The sequence below is a fragment of the Lycium barbarum genome, chromosome 11, assembly GCF_019175385.1.
Source record: "Lycium barbarum isolate Lr01 chromosome 11, ASM1917538v2, whole genome shotgun sequence".
Classification (NCBI taxonomy): Eukaryota; Viridiplantae; Streptophyta; class Magnoliopsida; order Solanales; family Solanaceae; genus Lycium; species Lycium barbarum.
The window spans coordinates 4055948-4082820 of record NC_083347.1 but is presented as its reverse complement, the minus strand read 5'-3'; the positions used below and the strand labels follow the sequence as shown (position 1 = coordinate 4082820).

The 26873-nt window shown below is 36.2% G+C and overlaps 3 protein-coding genes across 3 annotated transcripts; 2 read left to right on the top strand and 1 right to left on the bottom strand.

The window, feature by feature from the left end:
* Positions 1 to 377: 377 nt before the first annotated feature.
* Positions 378 to 10925, top strand: LOC132618490 (F-box protein At4g22280-like). The gene is made up of 5 exons (XM_060333527.1): positions 378 to 608; positions 2136 to 3100; positions 3223 to 3378; positions 3473 to 3772; positions 10481 to 10925. Exons 1-4 carry the CDS (start codon positions 599 to 601, stop codon positions 3755 to 3757), a joined length of 1416 nt encoding a protein of 471 aa, XP_060189510.1. The 5' UTR covers positions 378 to 598; the 3' UTR covers positions 3758 to 3772; positions 10481 to 10925.
* A 6412-nt stretch (positions 10926 to 17337) lies between these two features.
* LOC132618723 (glucose-6-phosphate/phosphate translocator 1, chloroplastic-like) lies at positions 17338 to 23076 on the top strand. Its single transcript, XM_060333721.1, has 5 exons — positions 17338 to 18388; positions 19401 to 19626; positions 20564 to 20786; positions 21557 to 21770; positions 22784 to 23076. Exons 1-5 carry the CDS (start codon positions 17864 to 17866, stop codon positions 22793 to 22795), a joined length of 1200 nt encoding a protein of 399 aa, XP_060189704.1. The 5' UTR covers positions 17338 to 17863; the 3' UTR covers positions 22796 to 23076.
* Positions 23077 to 23264: 188 nt separating this feature from the next.
* LOC132618724 (tryptophan synthase beta chain 2, chloroplastic) lies at positions 23265 to 26544 on the bottom strand. The gene is made up of 5 exons (XM_060333722.1): positions 26117 to 26544; positions 24776 to 25132; positions 24013 to 24455; positions 23767 to 23861; positions 23265 to 23596 (listed from the first exon to the last, which is right to left on the bottom strand). Exons 2-5 carry the CDS (start codon positions 24839 to 24841, stop codon positions 23421 to 23423), a joined length of 780 nt encoding a protein of 259 aa, XP_060189705.1. The 5' UTR covers positions 24842 to 25132; positions 26117 to 26544; the 3' UTR covers positions 23265 to 23420.
* Between the last annotated feature and the right edge of the window lie 329 nt (positions 26545 to 26873).

The window sequence follows — 26873 nt, the reverse complement described above, 5'->3', positions numbered from 1 at the left end:
TCCAAACATGAAACTCAGCCCCCGTTTGGCCGTAAGAATTATTCACTATATTCCGGATTTTTTTTTCACATTTTTCCAAAATCAGCGTTTGACCATGAAAATTTCGAATACAACTTGAAGTTATATTCCGGAATACCAAAAACTCAAAAAACTTATTTTTCAAAAAAAAAAATCATTTTTTTTCACTTTTTTACAACTACATATCACCAAAAATTACAATTTAAAAGATTATAGCCAAATACAACTCTAACTCCAAAATTCCATTTTTTTTTTTTTTTTTTTTTTAGTATCTATGAATAAACGGGCCTTAAATTTGACAAAAACTAAACCCAAAAAACAAAAAAAGAAAACGAATACCAAATCCGCTCCATCCAAACGTAGAAAGTAGGATTTGCGATTTGACAACACACGATTTTGGGGTCACGTGACAAGCTCGTGCTTCCCATCATTGCTACTGGCTGCTTTTATTTACTACTTATATACACACACGACCCGAGTCAGATATTGCCATATTCACTACTTGTCCGATGACCAAATTTCGCCGGTAACAAAGCCCATAGCGCTCTCTGCTTTTTGCTTAACTTATCTTTCCTCAAATATGATCACTAGTAAGTTCTCCCTTTATTAACTGCCTTCTTAATGTTCCATTTCCTCATATTACTCTTCTTGATTTCGAGGGTGTTTCGATTGAGTTTTTTAAAATAGCTTATAACCTACTTCCTCTGTCTCAATTTATATTAATCCATGGAGTTTAATAAGAAAAGAATTTTTTTTTGAAAATTTATGCTGTAAGAATTATTTTTAAATAAAGAAATGTGACATTTTATTAGACAAACTGAAAAGAAAGTGAGGGAGTAAAAGGTAAAATCCATGAGTTGAAAAGAAATGTGACATTTTATTAGACAAACTGACAAGAAAATCATCTTAGGTTTAACTCAACCCTAAAAAAAAAAAAATAGCTCATGAGTGACAATGACCTATTTCCTGAAACTCTAATAGAGTTCTTAATGGTAAATACTACCAAGTGAAAGTTCCAACACTTGTGTAGAAGCAAATTGACGTTGTTAAGGGAATGAACTTAACTTTCAGGAAAGCTTAAAAAGTTGTAAAACCTGGATATAATATGAAAACGATAATTGAGCTAAAGTAAACTGTATTGAATTGAATTGACAAAAAAGGATAACTAGAGTTGGTGGATGTGTTGTGTTGGATGCCTGATTACCTACTGTAAAAGTAGTTGTCATTTGTATATTCAATGGAAATTATGCTACACTAACTATTTTTTTCATATTCTTCTATACTTGCTCCTTAAGTTTTGTATAAGTGAATCATGCCCACATATTATGGGGATAGTTGATAGTTATTGTATCAAGTAATTGGTTTGTTCCTTGTTCCTCATTCCTTGGGAAGTTGGTTACTAACTAGATCCTTTGCCTGTAAGTTTCTTTGGACTTGGTCAAGTACAGTAATTTCTTCCACGGAAACTTGGACCTTGATTGCTTCTCAAGCATAACTCCTTGGACTTAGTTCATGCTAATGTAATTGACTCAGACCCGTTTTAAGCTTAACCTGTCATAGTTAAGACCAAAATCGTTATCCAGTTGATTGGCTCACGTAGGTACGGAGGTTTTGTGTTCAACTCGGTTGAACTGGCCTTTGTCTCATTGTTTGGGCTGAATTGATACTCGGCTCGGCTGAACTGGTCTTTGTCTCAGCTGAAGTCTTGGATCGATTGATCTACCCCTAAGCTCGGCCGAACAATGGCCAAGTGGGTTTCTTTTAATGTCAATATTATGACGTATCAACCATATTATTTCCTTCTTCTGTTGGGATAGAGGGTCAATTTCATTTGAAGGGCATAATTCATTAGTGAGACTTCTAATGCATTAGGCTGATTATGGATTCGTCTAATTTTTCATGTAAGGTAGGATTTGGATGTCTCTACGAACTTGTAAGTACTTTGATTGTTACGCGCTAAATAAATCATTTATGGTGTTAGAGATCCAAGTCTTCTTTAATTTGGCTAGAACACGTTAGCATACGAGAATCTTATGCTTCAACTTGTATAGATGTTTGTCCATTTCTACTTCTTTACTGCTAAGTTCAACCTACTAATTGCTTTTTTCCCTGCCCAGGTAGTGGGTGGCACACAATTAGCAGCTTCAAACGGAAGAATGCTTTGGAAGTGCATAACACTGATGTTGGAGAAGATGAGATCAGCAATTTACCTGATTCCATTCTTCTTCACATTCTTTCATGTCTTCCTACCAGAGATGTTGTGGGGACATGTATACTATCAACAAGGTGGAAGAATCTTTGGACTTGTATTGAAAACATTGACTTTGATGATTCATTTCTTTACTCAAGTGGGGTTTTTGGTTATCCGATGAAGGTCACTTGTTTCATGCACTTTGTCCACAGAGTTCTTCAACTCCGAGAACAATCAGACATAAAAAAGTTTCGCCTTTCCTGCCGTGTCTGCTTCAGTGCCTCTCATGTTTGTTCATGGCTTGCAGCTGTTATTAGGCATAATGTTCAAGATCTTGATCTTTGTCTTTTTGTGGAAGAACCTTTTATGTTGCCTCAATGTGTTTTCAGTAGCAAGACACTTACTTCTCTAAAACTTGAAATGAATTGTGTTCTGGAACTACCTTCTACTACTTATTTTCCTTTACTTAAAACCTTGCACCTATGTCTTGTCACATTTCGGGATGATAGCTCAACCCAGAGGCTGTTTTCTGGCTGCCCTATGCTTCGAGAGTTGGCTATATTAGATTGTGAATGGATGAACTTGAAGCAAGTTGCGATTTCGATCTCTTCATTAAACAGTTTGATAATCGATGATTTACCTTTCTTTGGCTCCACCGATGATCTAAATGGCTGCAAAATCAAGATTGATGCGGCAAGTCTTAGTTTCCTTAAGTACAGTGGTTATCTCTCAAATGAGATATGTTTGTATAATATATCCCCCTCAGTCAATGCATCAATTCACATACCCATTCTGTATGAGAAGCGAAATCAAATTGCTTTTCGTGCTGTTAAGCTCTTTAGAGGGCTGCGCAAGATTAGCGCTGCAAGAATATCTAGCAGAGCTATTGAGGTAATTACTAACAGGATGGAAATTAGTTATAGAACCTCACAGTCTAGAATGTTGAATGTCTAAATATGCAGTACTGATTTTTTTTTTTTCCTTTCTGTGATCCCACTTGTTGCTTGGCAAAGTCTCTCTTCATCGCAGAAATAGGGAAAGACCGACTTCCAATATTTTATAACTTGACGCATTTGGAGTTGAGTATGGAACTTGAAAATCATACCATTGGACCATTGAAGGAACTGCTTCAATGTCTGCCAAAGTTGGAATCGCTTCATTTTTCTGAGGTAGAAGTAGAACCTTTGGCATTGTGGACTTGTTTATAAATTCTTTTCAAGTCACATGAGTTCTTTCCTATTTCTCATTTTTCTTTCCATTCAGGGACTTGAACCCTGCATGCACCTTTGTGAAGATGACTGGAACCTGAGATCTGTACCACCCTGTTTCTTGTCTAGTCTCAAGACAGTGAAATACAGCAATTTTCATGGTAATGATACAGAAATATCTTTTTTAAGAAATTTGCTGGAAATTGCAATAGTTTTGGAGGAGCTGAACATAGTTTGTTCAAAGAGACCTTTTGGAGATCCAAAGAAGCAAAAGGAAGTTAAAGATCAACTGCAGAGTCGGCATGGAGGATCAGTGTCTTGTGCTATCAAGTTTATGTAAAACCAGCTTTTACATGTGAGTTCCTTTTCCATCAAGAAGCTAGTTAGCTTTTTCGTGTTATTTTTCTTTCTATGCAAAACTGTGGCATCTGTTTTATCCCTTCTGCTTTGGTTCATCATTCAATTTACTAGCTAAGTATCTGAATCAGACTGCTGAGTACGGTAATGAGTTTAAATATCAGATTCTTCCCTTTGAGATATGAACTTGAGTTTTACTAAGCAAGCATGAAGAATGCTTAATATTTCGTCATTGTTAGATGGTCAGTCTTCCGTGGACTATACATGAGTTACTTGCAAGTTGCAAGGAGCTAGTTATAAGTCGGGAATACAAAAAGAGGAAAGGTTATGCATGTTTCAGAATAGCATAGAAGTACATCTATCATGGAGTTGATTTAACTTAGTACCTAGTGCTTGAAAACCACATAGAAGTACACATATGTTGTCCTATTAATCGACATTTCAAAGTTCATTTATAATACTTTTTTTAGTTGCTATCCAGCTCAAAATAAGATCTCTCACTTATTCCTAATTTTTTTTGTATCTATGGTCACCAAATGAAAATGTCTCTTTATATTGTATAAAAAGATTTACGCATGCTTGCACTAAAAGCTCACTGTGTTGGTTAAGGTTTGACTGGACAACTATATCCAGACCCAATTGTTCCATCTTTCAGCACCTTAACTGAACTTCTGCACATGAGACTATGTATTAAATTAGACTACCATTATTATAACACTCCTAATTTTGTGTATCCATGGTCACCAAATGAAAATGTCTCTTTATATTGTATTTTAAAGATTTACGCATGCTTGCACTAAAAGCTCACCGCGTTGGTTAAGGTTTGACTGGACAACTATATCCAGACCCAATTGTTCCATCAACTTCCATCTTTCAGCAGCTTAACTGAACTTCTGCACATGAGACTCTGTATTAAATTAGACTACCATTATTATAACATGGTTAAATGGGAGTGGTAATCTCTTATTGAATATCTGGTTTCTCTAGTTAGGACTTAGGATGCACATTCACGGAGTTTCTTATTTTAAAAAGCAGTGTTGCTAAGAAATTGTTGAACTAGAACCTCTTTGGACTTTTATGACGGGAAACATCAAAGAATTTCTTCTTTCCTCAAGGAGCTAAAGGCGGCAAGAGTGATTTCAATATGCAAATCTACTTGGGCCTGTTGAAATTTGATTTTTCTTCTCTTTCAGCTGGCCAAGATTTTCCTCAATTTAAGTATGTATGTATGTATGTATGTATGTATGTATGTATGTATTATTATTATTATTATTATTATTATTATTATTATTATTATTATTTAACTTGGACTTTGAAGAGTTTCATGTTGCACTTAAACTTCTTGATGTACTAAGTAACATCACATATTTCGATATCAAACTCATGTTTGCTCTGCAAGATTACAGTAGTTAAAGTCTTGTGCTCGCTTAAAAATGAAATTAGTTGACAATTCGATCATCTGATGTGTTGCGAATAAAATAGCCCCGCAAAAATAATATTCACGGTATTAGTGATAAACGCGGAACACTAAGTTATGGTTAAATCAGCAAGAATAAAATGCAGCAATAATGACACCAAGATTTTACGTGGAAACCCTTCTGAATAAGGGAAAAAATCACGACCAAAAGGAGCAGCTGATATCACTATAGTAAGGAATTTTAACACTGTGTAGTCACGAGTATAAATACTCCAAAGACCACTACACACTCAAAAAGAAAAAACACTCTTTTGATTTTTCTCACCTCACTACAATATCATTCAAACTCTATTTTTCTTCACAGACTATTTTCTTACACAGTCTATGGTATATCTCACTTTGCTCTCACTCAGATGTATTGTTTGAGATTTTTGGTGTGTCTACAAATGATAGAAAGCTTCCTTATTTATAGGGATGAAATGAACCTATTGATGTCATTAGTGACTCAAGCAAGCACTTGACAATTTGCCAAATACAAAGAATATGTTTTCTTCCTCAAATCAAGGGAGATGTTTTCTTCCTCAAAATAGGGGCTGGTCCTAACAAATCTCCCCCTCCAGACCCATACACCTGAAGGAGGTATCTCAGTCTTCTCAGGTAGAATTCATACCAGTGAGCTTTATACAAAGCTCAAGCTTTTCTTTGGGAACCACCTTGGTCATCATATCTGCAGGATTTTCATTCGTGTGAATCTTCTTGACCTGAAATGATTCGTTCTCCACTTGTTCACGAATCCAATGATATCTGACATCAATGTGTTTTGTTCTCGCATGGTACATGGAGTTCTTGCTCAAGTGTATTGCACTCTGACTGTCACAATAGACAGCATACTCCATTTGCTGCAATCCAAGTTCTTGAAGAAATCTCTTGAGCCATATCATCTCCTTGCCAGCTTCAGTAGCCGCAATATACTCCGCTTCAGTTGTAGACAGTGCGACCCACTTCTGCAACTTCGACTGCCATGATATAGCTCCCCCTGTAAAAGTAAACAGATATCCAGTAGTGGATTTTCTGTTATCAAGGTCACCTGCCATATCCGAATCTGTATAGCCCTTCAAAATTGGATTTGATCCTCCAAAACACAAGCATTCATCTGAGCTTCCTCTTAGATACCTGAGTATCCACTTCACAGCTTCCCAATGCTTTTTCCCTGGATTTTCGAGAAATCTGCTAACAACATCGACTGCATGAGCAATATCTGGTCGAGTGCATACCATTGCATACATCAAACTTCCGACGGCAGAGGAATAAGGAATCTTGGCCATTCTCTCTTTTTCTTCCGTTGTTGTAGGACACATCTCTTTGCTCAGTTTCAGATGACCAGGAAGAGGTGTGCTAACCCACTTAGCATTCTTCATATTGAAGCGCTCCAGTACACGTTCTATATACTTTTTCTGCGACAAATAAAGCTTCTTTTTATCTCTTGAACGAGTGATTCTCATGCCCAAAATCTGCTTAGCATGACCCAAGTCTTTCATTGCAAAAGACTTACTCAACTGTTTCTTCAACTCGTCAATCTTGGTAGCATTCTTGCCTATAATCAACATATCATCCACATATAGCAGGAGGATGATAAAGTCATCATCAGAAAATCTTTGTACAAACACACACTGATCTGAAGAAGTCTTCTTGTAGCCTTGCTCCCCCATAAAAGACTCAAACTTCTTGTACCACTGTCTGAGAGCCTGCTTCAATCCATATAGACTCTTTTTAAGTTTGCATACAAGATTTTCTTTACCTTTTGACTTGAAGCCCTCAGGTTGTTCCGTATAGATCTCCTCTTCTAAGTCACTGTGAAGAAAAGCAGTCTTCACATCCATCTGCTTAATCTCCAAATCAAGACTAGCAGTTAAACCAAGAACTGTCCGAATGGAGGACATTTTCACGACAGGAGAAAATATTTTGTCAAAGTCAATACCTTTCCTTTGACCAAATCCCTTAACAACCAATCTAGCTTTGTATCTGGGCTTCAAGCTGTGTTCTTCATCTTTAACTTTGAACACCCACTTGTTCTTCAAAGCTCTCATGCCCTTAGGCAATTTCACCAACTCAAAAGTATGGTTCTCATGCAGAGATTTCATCTCATCTTGCATGGCTTCAATCCATTGATCCTTGTGCTCATCTTCCATGGCCTCCTCATAACATTCAGGTTCTCCCCCATCAGTGAGTAATACATACTCATTAGGTGAATAACGGGAAGAAGGAACATGTTGTCTAGTGGACCTTCTAAGTGGAATATCTGACTCATCCACGACTTCATGAGTAGGAGCATCGTTATCATCATTAACATGCTGATCTGGAACATGATTCTGGGCATCACCATCGTCATTGAGCCCACTAACGTCATCAACATTTGTATGAGGGACTTGATCAAGATTAACTAAACCTTCAGAACTTGAAGATTTTATCTTCTCTGCTTTGTTGATATCTTCAATGGTTTGATCCTCCACGAAGATAACATCACGGCTTCTCACGACCTTCTTTTCAATTGGATAATATAGCCTGTAACCAAACTCATCAAGGCCATAACCAATGAAGATGCACTGCCTTGTCTTGGCAGTTAATTTTGACCTCTCATCTTTAGGCACATGTACAAAAGCTTTGCAACCAAACACTTTCAAGTGGTCATAGGAGACATCCTTGCCATACCAAACTCTGTTTGGAACATCACTTTGCAAAGCAACCGCATTAATAACATGTGCGGCGGTCAACAATGCCTCACCCCAAAAGAAATTCGGCAACTTTGCTTCAGAAAGCAAACATCTAACTCTTTCCATCAAGGTCCTGTTCATCCTCTCTGCTAAACCATTAAGCTGAGGAGTCTTAGGAGGAGTCTTCTGGTGTTGTCTGATACCCTGTTGCTTGCAGTATTCGTCAAACGGTCCACAATATTCACCACCGTTATCAGTACGAATACACTTCAGCTTCTTTCCAGTTTCTCTTTCAACTGAAACCTGAAACTGCTTAAAGACACCCAACACTTGGTCTCTAGTCTTTAAGACGTAGACCCAAAGTTTCCTTGAGCGATCATCAATAAAGGTAGCGAAGTAAAGTGCACCACCCAAAGTCCTTGTCTTCATTGGACCACATAAATCTGAATGCACCAACTCAAGCAACTCTGTCTTTCTTGAAGGAGGATGAGACTTGAAAAAAACTCTATTTTGTTTTCCAGCCAAGCAGTGCTCACACTTTTCTAATTTAGCACTTTCGAAATTTGACAATAATTTCTTTTTGGCCAGAACATTTAGTCCTTTCTCGCTAATGTGGCTAAGCCTCTTATGCCATAACGTTGAAGAGCTATTGCTCTCAACTGCATTCACCATATCAACACAGGTAGAGGCCGTAGTTCAGTATAGACCACGACGCTTTTCGCCACGAGCCACAATCATGGAACCTTTAGTAAGCTTCCACTTTCCAGCACCATTGGTACTGACATATCCCTCATCATCCAAAACACGAACAAAGATCAAGTGCAAATGAACATCAGGTGCATGCTTTACATTGTTTAAAACTAGTTTAGTTCCAATACTAGTTTTCAAACAAATCGTTCCAACACCAGCCACCCTAGATACAGTCTCATTACCCATACTCAAAGTTCCAAAGTCACCCGGAGTATAGGATGAGAAAAGTTCCTTCCTTGATGTCACATGAGATGCGGCACCACTGTCCACAACCCAGCTTGACTCATCACAAGCAATATTTATCAGATCCGCATCAAGGACAGTAACAAGATCTTCTGTAGTGACAGCGGCAACATGATTGCCATCTTCTTTCTTTTCCTCCTTTTCTCTATTCTCTTTTTTCAAAATCCGGCAGAACTTCTTTGTGTGCCCTTTCTTCCCGCAATGATAGCACTCAATATCTTTAAGTCTGCTTCTGGATTTGCTTCTATGATGTTCTCTATTTTGAGAACCACGATTCTTGCCTCTGCCCCTAGTGTCGGTCACTAAGACATCTGATGAGGAGAAACCTTGAGATTTTCTTCTCATCTCTTCATTTAAAAGACTGCTCTTGGCAAGATCCATAGAGATCACACCATCCGGAGCAGAATTTGATAATGAAGTTCTAATGATTTTCCAAGAATCTGGTAGGGAACCAAGTAGAAACAACCCTTAAATTTCTTCATCAAAATTAATGCCCATAGCAGATAACTGGTTCATGATCCCCTGAAAAATATTCAGATGATCTGTCATTGCGGAACCATCGTGGTATTTTAAACCCAGCATTTACTTTATCAGAAACATCTTGTTGTTATCAGTTTTCCGAGCATACAAACTTTCAAGATGCTCCCATAGGATCCGAGCATGTCTCCCCAGAAATATGGTTCAACACATTATCGTCAACCCACTGTCTAATAAAGCCGCAAACCTGCCGATGCAATAAATTCCACTTATCAGGCTTTTTATTTGCAAAGACAGGTTGATGAAAATTCTTGACATAGAGCAAATCTTCCATTTTGCCCTTCCAAATGGCATAATTTACGCCACTCAAAGTAACCATTCTACTAGTGTTGGCTTCCATCGTTTATCACAAATACAAATACTATTTTATTCGAAGACCAAAGTAATTCTTTTCTGATGTGGAAGTTCAGACTGTGCTGCAACCACAGAGCATACTCAGACAGAATCTTGGCTCTGATACCACTTGTTGGGAATAAAATAGCCCCGCAAAAATAATATTCACGGTATTAGTGATAAACGCGGAACACTAAGTTATGGTTAAATCAGTAAGAATAAAATGCAGCAATAAAGACACCAAGATTTTACGTGGAAACCCTTCTGAATAAGGGAAAAAATCACCTCCAAGAGGAGCAGCTAATATCACTATAGTAAGAAATTTTAACACTGTGTAGTCACGAGTATAAATACTCCAAAGATCACTACACACTCAGATGTATTGTATGAGATTTTTAGTGTGTCTACAAATGATAGAAAGCTTCCCTATTTATAGAGATGAAATGAACCTATTGATGTCATTAGTGACTCAAGCAAGCACTTGACAATTTGCCAAATACAAAGAATATGTTTTCTTCCTCAAATCAAGGGGGATGTTTTCTTCCTTAAAATAAGGGAGATGTTTTCTTCTTCAAAATAGGGGCTGGACCCAACATGATGGCTGCTGCTTCCAGACACTTGGTAGTGCTGCAGTATTGCATTTACGAGTCATAGACTGTTACAGAGCATTTAAGCTGGTGTGTAAACCTGATAATGACATTTTTATGTGATGCAGTCTCCAACAAGCAGTTAGCTTGCAAGCATTAACTGTGGATCTGACAGATTGCTGGCTATGAGTTTTTGGTTCCTTTTACAAGTGCAACGCCATGCTTTAGTACAATTTTTGTACTTCATAGATCAGTTATTTTTGCTAATGACTTCTCCAGATTCATGTAAATCAGTTGGAACTTCTTTTGGCTTTCTGAAGTAGTGGAATCTGACTGTAGTGGAACAGGTAAACATTTAGCTCAGCTTAGGACCCTTTGCCTCTTTTGTCTTTTATTTTGTGGGGGATGGGTATAGATGCTAGAAAGATGATTTTGTGATTGTTCTTTATTCAAAAGGAATCAAGCATTGTAAATCTACTATAGCTGATAGCTGACTCAGGCATATGAACAACAAGGATAGGGAAAATATTGTATGATATTTTGGTTTTTGGGAAAGAAAGTTGCACATGCATATATCAAGTTCCTATGTCTGCTATTTTGTGTGGTACTTCAAACTTTTATGCATTATGTTTCATTTCACAATTGGAGAAATTGAGTTTTTTATTTTTTTTTACACCGGGGATACTCTGCTGATAAGTCCTTTTCAGAATGTCAGAAAAAAATAAAAAAATAGAAATATCAGAGGGGTTGAGTTTTTATAAAAGGGACAAAGTTCTCTATTCCCATTTATCCATTTACTTAGTACGCACTGCTCAGTATTGTTCTATCGGACCTTCCTAAGTCATTGCTAATCAGTGGCATGGCCTGTTCTCTTTTTACACCGATAATTATCTCTTACATGAATATTCACTGTCCATCGATTACGGATTCGACCTGATCTCAGGCCCTGGCTCACCCTCCGTGGCTGAAGCTCGCAGGACAAACATCGTTATAAGTTGTCCAAGTTGCCAATAAATAGTTCATTGTATGAGCAAGAAAAAGATCGATTTACATGGATTGCCCTCGCTTTGTACACGAGTTCTTAAAATTTTACTCATACACAGACCTGAAGAGTTTTTACACTATCAGTACATTTGAATCTGTAATAGCAGGTGACTTAACTTACTTTTTTATGTACAAATCTCACTGTATTAAATAATGTTACCTGTAGTTAGCTGTTTATAAGTTCTGATAGTATATTACGTTTTCAGTGGGTAAAACTTTTGGTGGTTGTGTGGGGGGAGCGAGGAAAAGTATAAAGAAAAAGGAAAAGAATAATTGCTCGAAAAAGCTTTTTTTTTTTCATCTTGACTTATAAATACTGTGGAGGGCTGTTATTATACCCTTTGGCTAAAAATGTCTTTTTATTCCAATAAAAAGCCACTTATAAGACTTGTTCTGTCCCCATAGAGAAAACCAGACAAGGGGCAGAGAACAATTGCAAAAAATTCTCAGATATACATTTATTAAATGGCACAGCATTTACATAATCTAACAAGAATATGCCAATTCAGATAACTTTTTCTTAATACTACATGGTCAAACTTTTGCACTGATATTATAAATTTATGTTTCTTTTTGTCGTTATCAAGAGCAATTACGATGCACTGAATCCAGTGCTGCTTTCATTATGATCGTCATTATTAAAAGAATGAGACTATTTCTTTAATGATACATAACACTTAACTAAATCTACTCAACTGAACACATGGGGTGCCCCTTGCTCTTCAAGAGTTGAGACTTGTGGGTAAGCTTTGATAGTGAGGGGTCGTCTTTGTGATGGTGTATCTTATTTGGATATTATATAACTTTTAACTTCAGACATAAATATCTAAAGTTATACTCCATTCTACCTAAAATTTAGCTATATAACTTTTGTCTGGAGTTAGATTTGATAACATAGATAGTTCTAAGTGTAATAAAAAAAAAAAAGTGATAACACTATTCACTTCTTTGTAATAAAAGATATGTTAATTCGGTTGACAGAATAATCAAAGTCCGCAAGATGAACCTGTAATTTTGGAAGAAGGATTTGTTTTCAGGTTGGGCATGGGTCTCAATCCCAGCTTATGGGATGTCGGTAGACTGTTTGAGCTGTTCCTATAGTGAGACTGGGTCACCGCGAATCGATCGTGTCACGGTCCAAACCATAGCCTGGGCGAAACACGGCACTCGGTGCCTTACTGCATGTGACCGAGCGAATCACGTGGCTTGCTGAATTATCATGAGGCATAACATGAGCGGAATATAACGTGAATGCATGATAAGCCTTTATAAAACGTACTAAGTCATAATACTTAATAAAAATACTTGTTTAAACATGAATGCTGAAATAACATGAATGAGCCAAAATGACTATACGACTCCGAATGTCTGACATAACATAACTGACTTGTCTAGTCTATGAAACCTCTATCATGAGTCTGACTGGAAAACGTACTTACTGGGACAAGACCCCTAGCATACCTTAGATGCACAACTAATCATAACACAAAAAAAAAGTTGACTAAACCCCGAGTGAGATGGGGCTCACCAATAAGCTGATACGAATGCTGTCCTACTGAGTAAATGTGTCGTCCTGTAAATCAATACTTGCATCGTGAAATGCAGGCCCCCGGACAATAGAAAGGGGACGTCAACACATTGAATGTACTGGTATGTAAAACAACTGAATGAAATAACATGGGACATGGGATAACATGATAAGAATTGAAATTGGACATGAGCATGGATACATACATACATATATATATATATATATATATATATATATATATATATATATATATATATATATATATATATATATATATATATATATATATATATATAACATGAGTAAAACATGGTAAGTAGGGAGAGCATTTCATAAACCGACAATATAATATCACCACGTGGGTACGTGGAGTCTGGTACCTCGCCGGACCAGCAGAGCCCCCATACGTTGCCAGGGTATAAGGTGGTAATGTGCCTGATGGATCTATTCAGTGTAAAATTAAGGAATCGTCCTAACTGGGAGGAGCGATCCTTGTCCTACAGTGGCTACGTAGTTTCAGGCTATCTGAGCCTTCTCGGTAATTCGTGCAATTCCCAAAAACATAAACATGATATAATTGGCTAAGAAGCCCATGATTTTCGTGAAATAACTTGTAATCATGATTTCACGAAATAACTTGTAAATATAGTTTCATGAAATAACTTGTATTTCGCATGTATGTATCTTGAATCATGGCATGAAGATAATATAATACAATTGAATGAAAACTTGTAGACATGTAGGATATTCATGAAATAAGCACTTTTATTTAAAAACATGCATGCAAGAACCCATGGAATACGAGATATGGGTGTTCATGGATTACAGACAAATTCTCAATAATCAAAATGAAATATCAAGAACACAACAACGAGATTATATCACAAAGTTTAATATAATATAGTACATGGACCTAGGGTTATCATGAACATGGCTAAACCCCTAGTTTTTAGAGAACTTGCATACAATCATGGAAGAATGGCGTGGGAAGAACAAAGATGTTCCAACACGTGGATAGAAACTCTACATACCTGGTAATGGTCCAACTTGTATTAAAAATCCGAACTTGAAAGAAGAATGCCATAGCCTAGTCCTGAATTCCCTTTAATTAGGTTTTCTTGAAAACCCTAAGTTAAGGACAATAATTTCTTGTCTTAGATTACAAGGATAATTGTTAGAATTGACTTGGAAGGATTGGAATACACTTACCTTAATGCCTTGAAATGGTTTGGAGGAGAAGAACTTCGTCCTTAGGGCTTGAGAGACTTCTTTAGGGTTCTTTTCTTTAGAAAGAATGGTTTAAAACGAAGTGAGAATGAATATAACTAAGTTGGGCTTTTAATAGGTCGTGTTCGGTGAGCGGCCGCGCAGCTGGAGGCCCACTTTGCGCAGGTGATCGCGCAGCAAAGGCAGTAACACTGCCTCTGCTGCGCGATCGCGCACTTGAAGGGCACTTCGCGCAGACTGCGCAACGTCCAGTAAAACGGTCATAACTTATAACACACATCTCTGCTTGAGCTCCATAATATATGTATGGAAAAGTATTTCAAAGGCCTACAACTTTCATGTTTTGCGTTTTCTCAAATTCCTAACGCAAATACCCAAAAACTGGTCATAAGTACAGACAGTCTCAGACTTAGATGAATTTAGAAGGCCTTAAGAACTTCACTTTTTGGTTTGACTTCAAAACGACTGTTTATCACCTGAATGGATTCATATAGCTAAAATATCATCTTTATACTAGTTTCATACATTCACACCTATATCAGATTTACGGGATGTTACAGATCGAAGGATAGACTAAAGAACGGTTACTTTGGAGATTTGCTCTGGGCATCAAATAACCAACTCAGAATTGGTACGAACAAGAGGAATTCAACTGTTTAATTAAAATAGAGCATTGTAATAGTTCTCACAGATGTTCACGCAATGTGACGAACCCTGATACTTCCAATGTCAAAATGAAAAATTTAATCAAGTGTGAGTAAACAACAAGAATAACGACGGCTCTCTTGAAATAATAGTCAGTCATCTAATAAGTAACACGCATAAATGAATTAAGGAGATTTCTATTATCATTTATATTCAGGTAAAAACTACCTTCAGGACGGCTTCTATTCAAGGTGAAGGCTATTTTCCCCAAGTCCTTCCAATAATTGCTGAGTTGTTTTATCACATCATATTTTAAACTAATCACTATCCAAATACCTTACAAATAATTGTTGGAGTTGTTAAAAGCATTGTTTTAAAAGGCGTTTTCGGGCGAGCCCCGGGGTGGGGCGTACCAAAAATGTCCTGGGCGATGAGTCGGGACGAAAGTTTCCAAAGGCGTACGCCCAGCAATTCGGGGCGTACGCCCGGACGTTTGAGGCGAGTTTTTTGTTTGGGCGTAAGCCCAGAAAACTTCTTCAAACTAAAACAAAATTTGTTAAATAAGTCCTTAATATAATGCCCAAATTCTCAAAAGTCAACATGTAATTACTCAAATGTTATAAAAAGGAACTGGAACATTAAATTTAAAAGTCAAGACCTTTTTTTATTGCTAGAATGCCTAATATATATTCTTTTCCAATTATTTATCTTGTCTTCTACTATCTCAAAAAAGTAACGAGCAGTCACTTGTACTTGTAAGTAGCATATAATAGATTGTTCTAATTAGTTTTTTTGTGGGGGTGGAGCATATATATATATATCACTTATTTATAGTTTTCTTCAATTTTTTATGCTATTTCACCTATTTAAAAGTATTTATTATAATTATATCATTTTATAAAATACTAAAAATTAAAACCCCACGGGGCTTACGCCTCATTGAGGCAGACGTAAAACGTCCCGCCTTACGCCCTCGCCTTTTAAAACACTGTTTAAAAGTATTGCCTCTTCCGTACATACTTTTTTTTCAAAGTTAGAAGGTTTTATATCTTGCTAGAAGTCAACAGCATGTTAGGTGCTCCATTATTAATTACTAAGAGATGTTATCTTTTCTTCTGTGACACAAAAGAAAAACGAAAATGTCACCTAAACTTAGTTGGGAGAATTTCTCTATTTTGACGAGTTAAGCCATAGGTGAGTGGCAAGTAGAAATGACACCAAACAGCTTCTTGTAGTACTCCTCTTTAAAAATTTAAAAATTATTTAAAATTTAATCGATTTTGATAAACTTCAAACTGAACCTCATCCTTTCCAATAATCAAGTTTTCGAAACTTCAGACATGCATATTTGAAGTAGTGAAGTTGATTATGAAATTTTAAAAGTCCTTAAATACAATAACAACAACATATGAGTGTAATCCTGCAAGTCGAATTTGAGGAGGGTAGTGTGTACGCATATCTTATCTCTATTTTGGGAGGTAGAAAAACTATTTTCAATAGACTGTCCGCTCAAGAAAAAATTCTCTAAATAGAGATTCTAAAAACGGCTATTTGTGCACTTCGTTTTGAATAACAATAAATTGAAATATTTTTCTAGTTTAACTAGGTTCTTGAATTATTTGACCCGATTAGTTTAATTTGATTTCATGCTAGATAGCCAGTGAAGGGTTAAATTGTTCCCTGTCGAAAAGATTTCCATTTTAGAGCTTAAAAGAATACATGATTAAGAAATACAGGGTCACAATCTACCTACCAATGCACCACACTCATGTCACGTTAGACTTTGGTGCATAAACATTCACAGAACAAAATTCACGGTCAATACTCAACACCCCATTAAATGAACAGTTTGGATCGCACCAACCACCATTTCCCCATTTTCTTTCCAACTTATTTTACATTCAAATATAATGGAAGCAAAAATATTATTTTCTTCGTCTTAATTTACCTAATATGCTTTCCTTTTTAGTATATTAAAGAAAAAGTCATACTTTTTTTTTATTTAAAATTCATTTAAATTTAAACATTTCATTTAATTTTAAATTTAATGAAATAATTTATAACCACACAAATAGCTTATTTTAGTCCTCAAGTTTTAAAAACTCTTCATTTATTTCTTAAAGTCTGTGCTTGGTCCAACACGACAACATAAATTAGGACGAAGGAGTATGTGATTTTTATCAACTTGTTCGAGTCTTGATTGATACCCGTAAAAGATACTTGCTCTGTCCCAATTTATATTATACATTTTTTTTATAAAATAATTCAATTTAAAACTTTTTTTTTATCTTAATAAAATAATTTATAACCACATAAATATTTATAATTTATTTTAAATCATAAATTTTAAAAGTGTTACTTTTCTTCTTAAATGTCGTAATTAGTCGAAATATATAACATAAACGGATAGAAAACCCTGATATGCTTGTTGAAATATCATAGGGCAGGCGTTATAATAGAGGGAACAAAACAATATTAAAAAGACCCCACTTTCAAACAAACTCTTCTTATTCTACCGTAACATAATATAGTAGTACTACTTTTTGGCAGCCACCCTAGTTTTCTACTATTCCAATTTCCATAAAGCCTCGTTTCCTACTTACCTTTTTTTGATCAAATCTTTTCTTTTTGCACTCAGATTTCAATCCCCTCTCTCTCTCTCTCTCTCTCTCTGCTCATAAATATTCTCACGAAGTGCGCATGGTTTTTCAGGCTCTCTATACGTAGACAGAGCCTTGAAAAACCCATTTGTTTGTTAAAATCTTGATTTTGGGTTTTGGCTGATAAGTATTATAATCTTTCCAGGTTTTCTATTTTTTTTTTTTTTTTTAAAATCTTGATCTGGGGTTTTTTTCTGTTTTTGCTGAATATTAATACCATTTGTGATCTTTCCAAGTTTTTCAACTTTTTGTTTCTACTTGCAAAATCTTGATCTGGGTTTTTCTTTTTTTGCTAATAGTAATATATTTTAATCTTTCTTGTTTTTTTCGTCAAGTTTTAGTCAAAAAAAAATCCCAAATTTTCGCTTGCCAGCTCAAAGTTTAATATTTTATTTTTTTGCACTATGATTTCAACAGTGAAACAATCAGGTTTTACAATCAATGGGTGTGATTTCATTCGGTCAAAGTCTCAATCTTTGACTTCTTCACGGCGTTTCTCCGTTATCCCTCCGTTACCGGCGATGACGTCACGCCGGAGCTCCGGCGTAGCGCTGTCAAAACCCATTTTTGTTTCTAAAATCGAAAGCTTCGGATCGGATCGGGTCGACCCGGTTGAAGAGGAGAAGAGGAGGAGTAGTTTGGTTAAGTGTAAGGCATATGAAGCGGATCGGGTCGACCCGATTGAGGGACCGGAAACGAAAACCGAGGTGGCAAGGAGGTTGAAGATTGGTGTTTATTTTGCTACATGGTGGTTCTTGAATGTGATATTTAATATATATAATAAGAAAGTGTTGAATGCATTTCCATTCCCTTGGTTAACATCAACTTTGTCACTTGCTGCTGGTTCACTTATTATGTTGATTTCTTGGGCTGTTAGAATTGCTGAGACACCCAAAACTGATCTTGAATTCTGGAAAACTTTATTCCCGGTAAGGAAAATTGAATTTTTAGGATACCCAATTTGCTCTTTTTGCTTATTTTCTAAGAAAAAAATGAATTTTAGGACACCCAATATGCCAAAGGCAACAACTTTTTACTTATTTTCTTGTTTTAATGATCCTTGTGGCCATAAAGACAACAACTTTTTGCTTATTTTCTTGTATTAATGATCCTTGTGGCCATAAAGACAACAGCTTTTTGCTTATTTTCTAGTTTTGATGATCTTTGTGGCCATAACTTTGCTCTTAAATGGACAACTTTTTGCTTATTTTCTTGTTTTGCTGATCTTTGTGGCCATATTTGTTCTGAAAGGCAACATCTTTTTGCTTATTTTCTTGTTTTGACGATCTTTGTGGCCATATTTGTTCTGAAAGGCAACAACTTTTTGCTTATTTTCTTGTTTTTGATGATCTTCATGGCCATAATTTTGGTCTTTTATGTCTTGTTTTTAGGTTGCTACTGGTACTTGTGATCTATTTTCTAATGTTTGGTTTACTTTGAAATTTTCATTCAATTACCGGGATCTAGTCTTGTTTGTAATAGTGAATTTATTACCTGCCTGACAAGCTGTATGTTGGTGTTATTTTTGTTGGGTTTCTATGGGTTTGGTTTAATCATGGATTTAAGAGAAAACCTACCTACCCATTTTGTCTAATATCTTCTGGGTTTGTTGATAGAGATCACAAAACAACAAAAATATTGGTTTTGGAGTACAAACAATTGTTTTCTGAAAACAAAGTTTTGTTTGTTTATAGACCTTCAATGCTAAGTGTTTTCTTTTCTTCCTAAGTTTCTTGTGGTCAGAGTTATTTTGGTATCTTTGCTTGTGCTAGTGAGAGATAGTATGTACACAAGCTAATAAAAAAAAAGGTTGTTTGGTTGTGCCGAATAGAGCCTTAAATACAAGCTAGCTTCGATATTACCATAATGAAAAAAATTGTTTTTTTATGCAGTATAGAGTCTTAATCAGTCTCTATTTTTTTTTCACGTTTTGTATTCTAGGTTGCCGTTGCACATACAATTGGGCATGTGGCAGCTACAGTGAGCATGTCAAAGGTGGCAGTTTCATTCACTCACATCATCAAGAGTGGTGAACCTGCATTTAGCGTGTTGGTATCAAGGTTCCTCTTGGGAGAGACTTTCCCTACGGCCGTTTACTTATCTCTTATTCCCATCATTGGTGGTTGTGGTCTTTCTGCTCTTACAGAGTTGAACTTCAACTGGATTGGTAAATTAGCTTAACTTTTACTAGTTGTTAAGACTTGATTTCCTCATCATTTGTATTGAATCTCTTCCCCGCTTGCATGGTAAGACATTTATTATGTCATTATACTCGTATACACAGAATTTTCTGAAAATTTGATGGCAAATATTTCGTACAACAACAACAACAACAACAAGCCCAGTATAATCCCACCATGTGGGGTCTGGGGAGGGTAGAGTGTACGCAGACCTAACCCCCACCTTGAAAGGTAGGGCGGCTGTTTCCGAAAGACCCTCGGCTAAATCTTTCGTAGCATAAGAAAAATGATTTATACTCCTAGCTGTAACAGCTTGAATATTAGACTGTGTTCGGTGTTCTATAAATGTTTTCCATGAAAAATATCTTTCAGTGCTTGAATGGAAAATATTTAATTAGTAAATCGAAGAGTGTTTTAATGAAATTTTGGGGTAGTAAGATTTAATAACAATGTCTAACTGCCTGATATAAAGTTAAAGTTTTGATAGTGTTCCTTATCACAAAAAAAAACTTTAGTGCTATAAGAAAAATGACTTTTGTCAACATTTTCTGGTAACCCAAAATATCAGCATTTGACTTATTCATGGAACACATTTTTCTGAAAAATGACTTTCGTCATTCTACTTACACCGTATAGTGCATCATTTAATTCTGACTTCTCGAGTTTGATAATTCTCCGATTAATGGAAAGATTGTTATGTGATGCATTTGATCACTTTATATTTCTGGGAGACCTCCCTTGTGGATGAAATAGCATCTGAGTTTTTGTTAGGCTGACATGTTTCTTGTTTAATCAGGTGACAGTGGTTTTGGCATTTTGTGATGTCTTTGACAATTAAGATTGTTTTGAGTGTTGAAGACAAACTTTGCTTATGAATTTGTTTGCTGAAATTTTTATCTGTTTTTGTTGGTTTGTCCACGTTAGGTTTCTCGGGGGCTATGATCTCGAATGTGGCATTTGTCTTCAGAAATATATTCTCCAAGAAGGGTATGAAGGGGAAGTCTGTTAGTGGGATGAACTACTATGCTTGCTTGTCTATGCTTTCTTTGTTGCTTCTCACACCATTTGCCATTGCTGTTGAGGGACCACAAATGTGGGCACTAGGATTTGAAAAGGCTGTCTCTACAATTGGACCCCAAATAGTCTGGTAATTACATGACTGCCATCTTATCTTATTTTACATTTTGTGTCATCTGCATTTTGCCAAAAATTGGTCTAGTTAAATAATACTCCCTCCATTCCACTTTATGTGGCGAGGTTCGGAGTATGAGGGTCAAACTATTCAATTTTTGGTGTGGATTCCGACACAATGTCTTTAAGCTTTTGGAAATAAAATTTACATATTTGGAAACTATATAAAAGTTATTATATGTCGTTAATAGTTAATAATCAAAATATTTAAGAAAGGTGTGGTCAAGGAAGAACCTATTTAACTCCATAAATACTAATATTACCACATAAATTGGAACTGAGAGCGTACTACGTTTGATTGCAGTAGTTTTAATCATATTAGAGATTAATATGTCGATTGAAAATGTAGAGAACTGTTAGTGCTAGAGAAACTAGGTAAATAGAGTGACAAGTTCAGTGAGAATTCATATAGTCGACCCTAAATTGCTTGAGATTGAGACATATTTGTTGTTATTGATTGCCGTAATTTGTTGTGTGAGAGAAATATATATTTTACTTCATTTGTAACACTAGTTGTATAAAGAATAACTGATATGTGAATAAGTGAATCGATTCCCTTTTAATCCATTAGTTTGAGCTGTGTCAGATTGTGACAAGGAAGATATTAGTTGCATCACATACTTTACAACCACTGTGAAAGTATAAAGTCCACAAACTGCTCCAGAGCTAATTTTGTTTGACCCAATTAAACTAATGTTTAATGTGGTGAATATATGTTGATGACAGGTGGATGGCGGCCCAGAGTGTATTTTATCACCTCTACAATCAGGTGTCATACATGTCCCTAGATGAGATATCTCCTTTGACGTTTAGTATTGGAAACACCATGAAACGTATATCTGTAATTGTCTCCTCCATCATCATCTTCCGTACACCCGTCCAGCCAGTCAACGCTCTTGGAGCTGCCATTGCAATTCTTGGAACTTTCTTGTACTCACAGGTGATAATTTCATTTTTTGCCTTTCTCTACCAGATGTGATTGATTGTGCTTCCTTGATATGTTTTTCTGAAGCCTATTTAGTCTTTTCTGCTTTCGAGTATGCATGCAAGCAAGATAATTTTTCTCCATAACTATTTTTTGTCATTATAGACACAGGAATGAGAAATAACGGTTTCCTTTTCCTTCCACATCAACCTTCACTTGGATCTTTTAGTTCTCTCTTTTTCTGTGTGTTCTACTTTTGATTTGGAAGGAAGAACTGGGAAGATTCATCATAGTTCGACTATTTTTTAATCAAGATTCAGAGAACCCTAATTATTATCATTTAGTGGTGGAAAGTATTGAATCGATAACTATCGTCTATCGCCACTATAAAATGGGAATGAGAAACAACTGTCTTCCTTTTCTTCCCATGCCAATCTTCGCTCGGATCTTTTAGTTCCTATTTTTGTGTGCACGCTTCATATTTAAGCTAATTTTAATTTAGGATTTAGAGAACTCCTAATATGATTTAGTGCTGAAATGAATAGTGTGAAATTAATATAAAGCGTTCTGCGCCCCCGAGCAATTTGGGATTAAGGCATATATTAGAGAGCTTCTTTATTGAATATTGGAACAGAATGGGTTCAAATAGAGCAAAATGGATAGTAAAAGATTCATATAGCTAGCTTCAGGATTCAAATTTTTTTGTTGTATTGTGATGGGGTAGGAACTGCATTATAGATGATCAAAATGATCCATTTGCTTTGTTAGCACCAGTTGTGTAAAAAATCAAAATGATCCAACTCTAAATTTTTTGACTTTTCCTTGAGGGTAAGGTAAAACTGATTCCAAAATGTGAAGAATTGTAATATTTCCTGTCTCAAACCTATTCTTGCTCCTGATAATCCTGTAACTTAGATGAGGTATATGATATTGTTTCTCGTGTTTTTGCGTTGGTTCCAAGGTTCCATGTTTTCATCATTTTCATTGCGGCCCTCTACTAACTTAAAACTCTTCCGAATCATATGCAGGCAAAACAGTGAAGAGTGCAATTTGCATAGCGCATTAGGGATACAGGCGTTGAAGAAAACCTTGAGGTGAGGTGTTGAGAAAACATCTCTGAGGATTCTCAGTCTACCCTTACTTTGTGTACTTAATGAGTATGTAGATAGCAATAATGGGTTAAAAATTAACTCAAATCCTATAGAGTTACTAAGGCTGGTTTCCTTGTTTTGCTATTCATCAAACTTGATAGAGACATCAAAGACTGTACTAATAAACTGAATACTTGATTGAGAGTGGTATAAATTAGTTCATTGATGCAGATTTGTTTTATAACACCTTCCATAATTTGGCTCAAATAGAGAGGCAGGGTTGGTTTTGCTTGCGTTCCCATGGTTGGCATTGGTATAGTCTGAGGGCCAAAACTAAACGATAACATGAATCTTGTATGAAACTGAACAAAACACACGTTTCCTGGAGAAATGTATTAAACGAACACTGACGAGACACTTGCGTGAAGATGATTTTGTAACGATTTTGTTTAGGAAAATCTTCATTTAACTTGCAAAATTTGTTCTGCCCATAAAACAGAAAATACTCCACACGGCCTTTGCCTTTGTAAGACTACAAAGAATCCTTTAGGCTAAGCTTTACCAAAGAATTCCGTCAAACCTTCAAATATTTAATGGCAGTTTGAGCATCCTTATCTCCTCTACCACTGCAGTTAAGCACAACCTTAGTTCCATTGGGTAGGGTTGGACACAGCTTCTTCAGGTATGCCAAAGCATGAGATGTTTCCAGAGCGGGAATAATGCCCTCTAACCGCGATAACCTTTTGAAGGCTGCAACCATGAAGAAATAAGTGAAACATGAGCGGGTTTGTAAGATACATCATAAACATGCAGCAAAAGTGAGCCAATTACAAACTAGAAAATAATAACTTCAAAGGGAAACCAAATCATATGTAAAGCTTTAGAACTAAGGATAAGCGAAGTCATTTATGATTTATCACCTTCCAAAGCCTCCTCATCTGTGATACTATGGTATTCTGCTCTCCCCAAATCTTTCAAAAAGCTGTGTTCTGGCCCAACTCCAGGGTAATCCAATCTAATAATCCATTAGGGGAGTAGAACCAGTTAAGAGATGTAAAATTTGATTTTGAACGATATACTTATTTCAGTAGCGTCAAGTGTACCCACTCAGGATTCTGTAATAGCAAAACAAGCACGTTAGTAATAAGCAAAGTTCAAGTTATTACCCTGCACTGATAGAATGAGGCTCAACTATCTGCCCATCTCCATCCTGCAGGAGATAGCTCATGGCTCCATGAAGAACTCCTACCTCTCCCTTAGTCAAAGTGGCAGCATGTTTACTACTATCGAGACCAAAACCTGCTGCTTCAACCCCAATCAACCTCACATCTTTGTCATCAACAAACTCATGAAACAGTCCCATAGCATTTGAACCTCCTCCAACACATGCAACAAGCACGTCTGGTTTCCCAGCCCACTTTTCCAAAGCTTGCTTCCTTGTTTCTTTACCGATCACTGCATGGAATTCCCTAACCATCATTGGGTAAGGATGAGGTCCTGCAACAGATCCAAGTATGTAATGAGTTGTTTCAACATTTGTAACCCAATCCCTTATAGCTTCTGAAGTAGCATCCTTGAGCGTAGCAGTTCCTGAGTGGACTGCTCTAACCTGAATGTTAATTTTGGGGAATTGCTAATTATGTAATATTTTGCACTCAAACTTTTGTTCCTTGTACCTATTAATCACTCCTGAAATTGAGAATTTATGAATGCAAGAAAAACATAGTACCATCACAGATAGAGAAGAAACCACACGATTTTATTGAACAAGTTAGTGTCATTGCAGGTAGCTGAGTCAGTTAATAAAAGGTTGCCGAGATTTCAGTGAAATCACAAAGTTAATAAGTGAATTCATTGGATAAATTTCGAAATCTCTCTCTTCAAGTAAGCTAAGAACAGACAGGACAACCCATAATGTAGGATACGGACCTCAGCTCCAAGCAGTCGCATTCTGAAGACATTCAGTGATTGTCTCTCCATATCTTGAGCACCCATATAAATAACGCACTCCAAACCAAAGCGGGCACAAACAGTTGCAGTGGCAACACCATGCTGACCGGCCCCTGTCTCAGCAATAATGCATTTTTTCCCCAAACGCTTGGCAAGCAAAGCTTGGGCAACCGCATTATTGATTTTATGAGCACCAGTGTGGTTTAGATCTTCTCTCTTCAGGTAGATCAGTGGCCCTTCACCATCTGGACGTTTATAATGCTCAGTAAGTCACTCTGCAAAATAAAGAGGACTCTCTCTGCCAACATAATCTCGCAATATCCCATCTAGTTCCTTCTGCAGTCCGCATAAATGGTGTATAAACAAGTTAGAAGTTTTATAGGGGTCAACAAGTCTCTTCATAACGCAAAGCAAATGAAATTAATCAATCCAACAACTATGCCTCAATTCTGAAACATTTGGTGTCAAGCTTATGAATCCTCTATATCCCTTTCTATCTATTCAAGTCCCTTTCATTCGAAGACTTAATAATTTCTCTTACAAGGAAATTACTGAAATTAGGAGTTCTCTAAATCCCAACGCAAACGAAAAAAGAAAAAGAAAATGGGGGGTTAAAAAGTTTCTTTTGTTTTTTATTTTTCATAAGGTAACATAATTTTATTGATGTTGGAGAAGGAAACCCGGTTTACACGTGATATAACAACAAAGCAGAGGATTATATAAAGCTCATACATAAGTCATAACTACAACTCTTTATATCAGAAGAAACACTTCAATTGTGCTAAATTTCCAACAAAATTTTAGCTCCTGCAATTTCCAAAGAAACTATGCTTGAGGCAGATATGTAACATTTATTTAAAACACACACACACAAAAACAAAACAAAAAAATTGCAGTTGAAGCTAGTTCTCAAAGAATTGGTTAACTCACATTCAATTCTTTCAACACGTTTAAAAACACAGATTTCGAAGATCAAAAAAATTACTAGAAAACTAGTTTCATCATTTCATATGATTGAATAACTAAAAGAACAAGTTTTTTTTTTTTTTTCAGCTTCACTATTCATAGTTCGAAGTATAAAAGAAAATTTTAAAAAGAGTCAGAGATCTAATAATACGTGGCTAAATCCTGGGAAAATATACTAGCTTGTTGTAACGTCGAATCAATTAGATCTAATCTTATTACATAATGCACAATGCGGTCAAAAATACAACAATATTAACTAAATTTTCTTAGCTATATGAATCATTATATACATTTCGCTCTAATTTGCCACCATTTCATTCAAACCAGCAATTCGACAATGCTTAAATCAAACACCTGAAAGTCTTGAATGCAGTTTCGAGCTCATCAAGAGCGTGCATTAGGGTTTCCGGTACATACTTGCCTCCAAATTTCCCAAACCGGCCAAACGAATCGGGTCGTTGAGCGACCTGACCTGACATTGATTGCCCGGTGAGGACACAAGCTATGACAGGTTTCTTGGAGGGTAAAGACGTAATTTTGATGAGTTTCAAGGGTATTTGTGATTGGGATAAGGAGGAGAAACGGTGGGGGTTGGGTAGGGGTGGAGTTATTTGGCTCGGTGAAGAGAAGGCCATGTTTGGATGATCTCTAATCTGAAATAAAGGAAAGCTGAAATGTTTGTTTTTTTCTTCAGCTTTATATAAGGAGTGGGACCCAGTTGGAGTGACGTGGCGGATTTTGCAATTTAGAATCCGGAGAAATTCCATTTATGACAGGAATATTTACAAGAAATAGTTAAGCACTTGGTAAACTAAAGAGGTATAATAGTTCTAAAGGCTCTTCAATAATAAGAATGTGATGCTTACCAAGAAATTCGATTACGGGGACCTAACTCATAAGAAAATCAGTAACGATAAGAATAAGATCGTCTTTTGTACGAAAAGAAAGTCTTTGATACTTAACATTATCACTTGAATTATCTTACGATCACAAGAATCTAAAGACAATTTGATCCCTCCGCTGTAGTTTAACTTGACACGAAATTTAAAGAAAAAAGACTTTTAAAACTTATGAATTAAAATAAGTTATATATTTTTGTATTGCTCTAATT

Bases quoted from the DNA above. Each gene is read 5' to 3' on its own strand.
- LOC132618490 (XM_060333527.1), top strand. The intron at 3,101-3,222 runs GTAATTACTAAC...TGCTTGGCAAAG, and splicing joins TATCTAGCAGAGCTATTGAG to TCTCTCTTCATCGCAGAAAT. The intron at 3,379-3,472 runs GTAGAAGTAGAA...CTTTCCATTCAG, and splicing joins AATCGCTTCATTTTTCTGAG to GGACTTGAACCCTGCATGCA.
- LOC132618723 (XM_060333721.1), top strand. From the start codon at position 17,864: ATGATTTCAACAGTGAAACAATCAGGTTTTACAATCAATGGGTGTGAT. The intron at 19,627-20,563 runs GTAAATTAGCTT...TGTCCACGTTAG, and splicing joins GTTGAACTTCAACTGGATTG to GTTTCTCGGGGGCTATGATC. The intron at 20,787-21,556 runs GTAATTACATGA...TGTTGATGACAG, and splicing joins ATTGGACCCCAAATAGTCTG to GTGGATGGCGGCCCAGAGTG.
- LOC132618724 (XM_060333722.1), bottom strand. From the start codon at position 24,841: ATGGGTGCTCAAGATATGGAGAGACAATCACTGAATGTCTTCAGAATG. The intron at 24,456-24,775 runs GTCCGTATCCTA...ATTAACATTCAG, and splicing joins TGCGACTGCTTGGAGCTGAG to GTTAGAGCAGTCCACTCAGG. The intron at 23,862-24,012 runs GTAATAACTTGA...ATGGATTATTAG, and splicing joins CCTCATTCTATCAGTGCAGG to ATTGGATTACCCTGGAGTTG.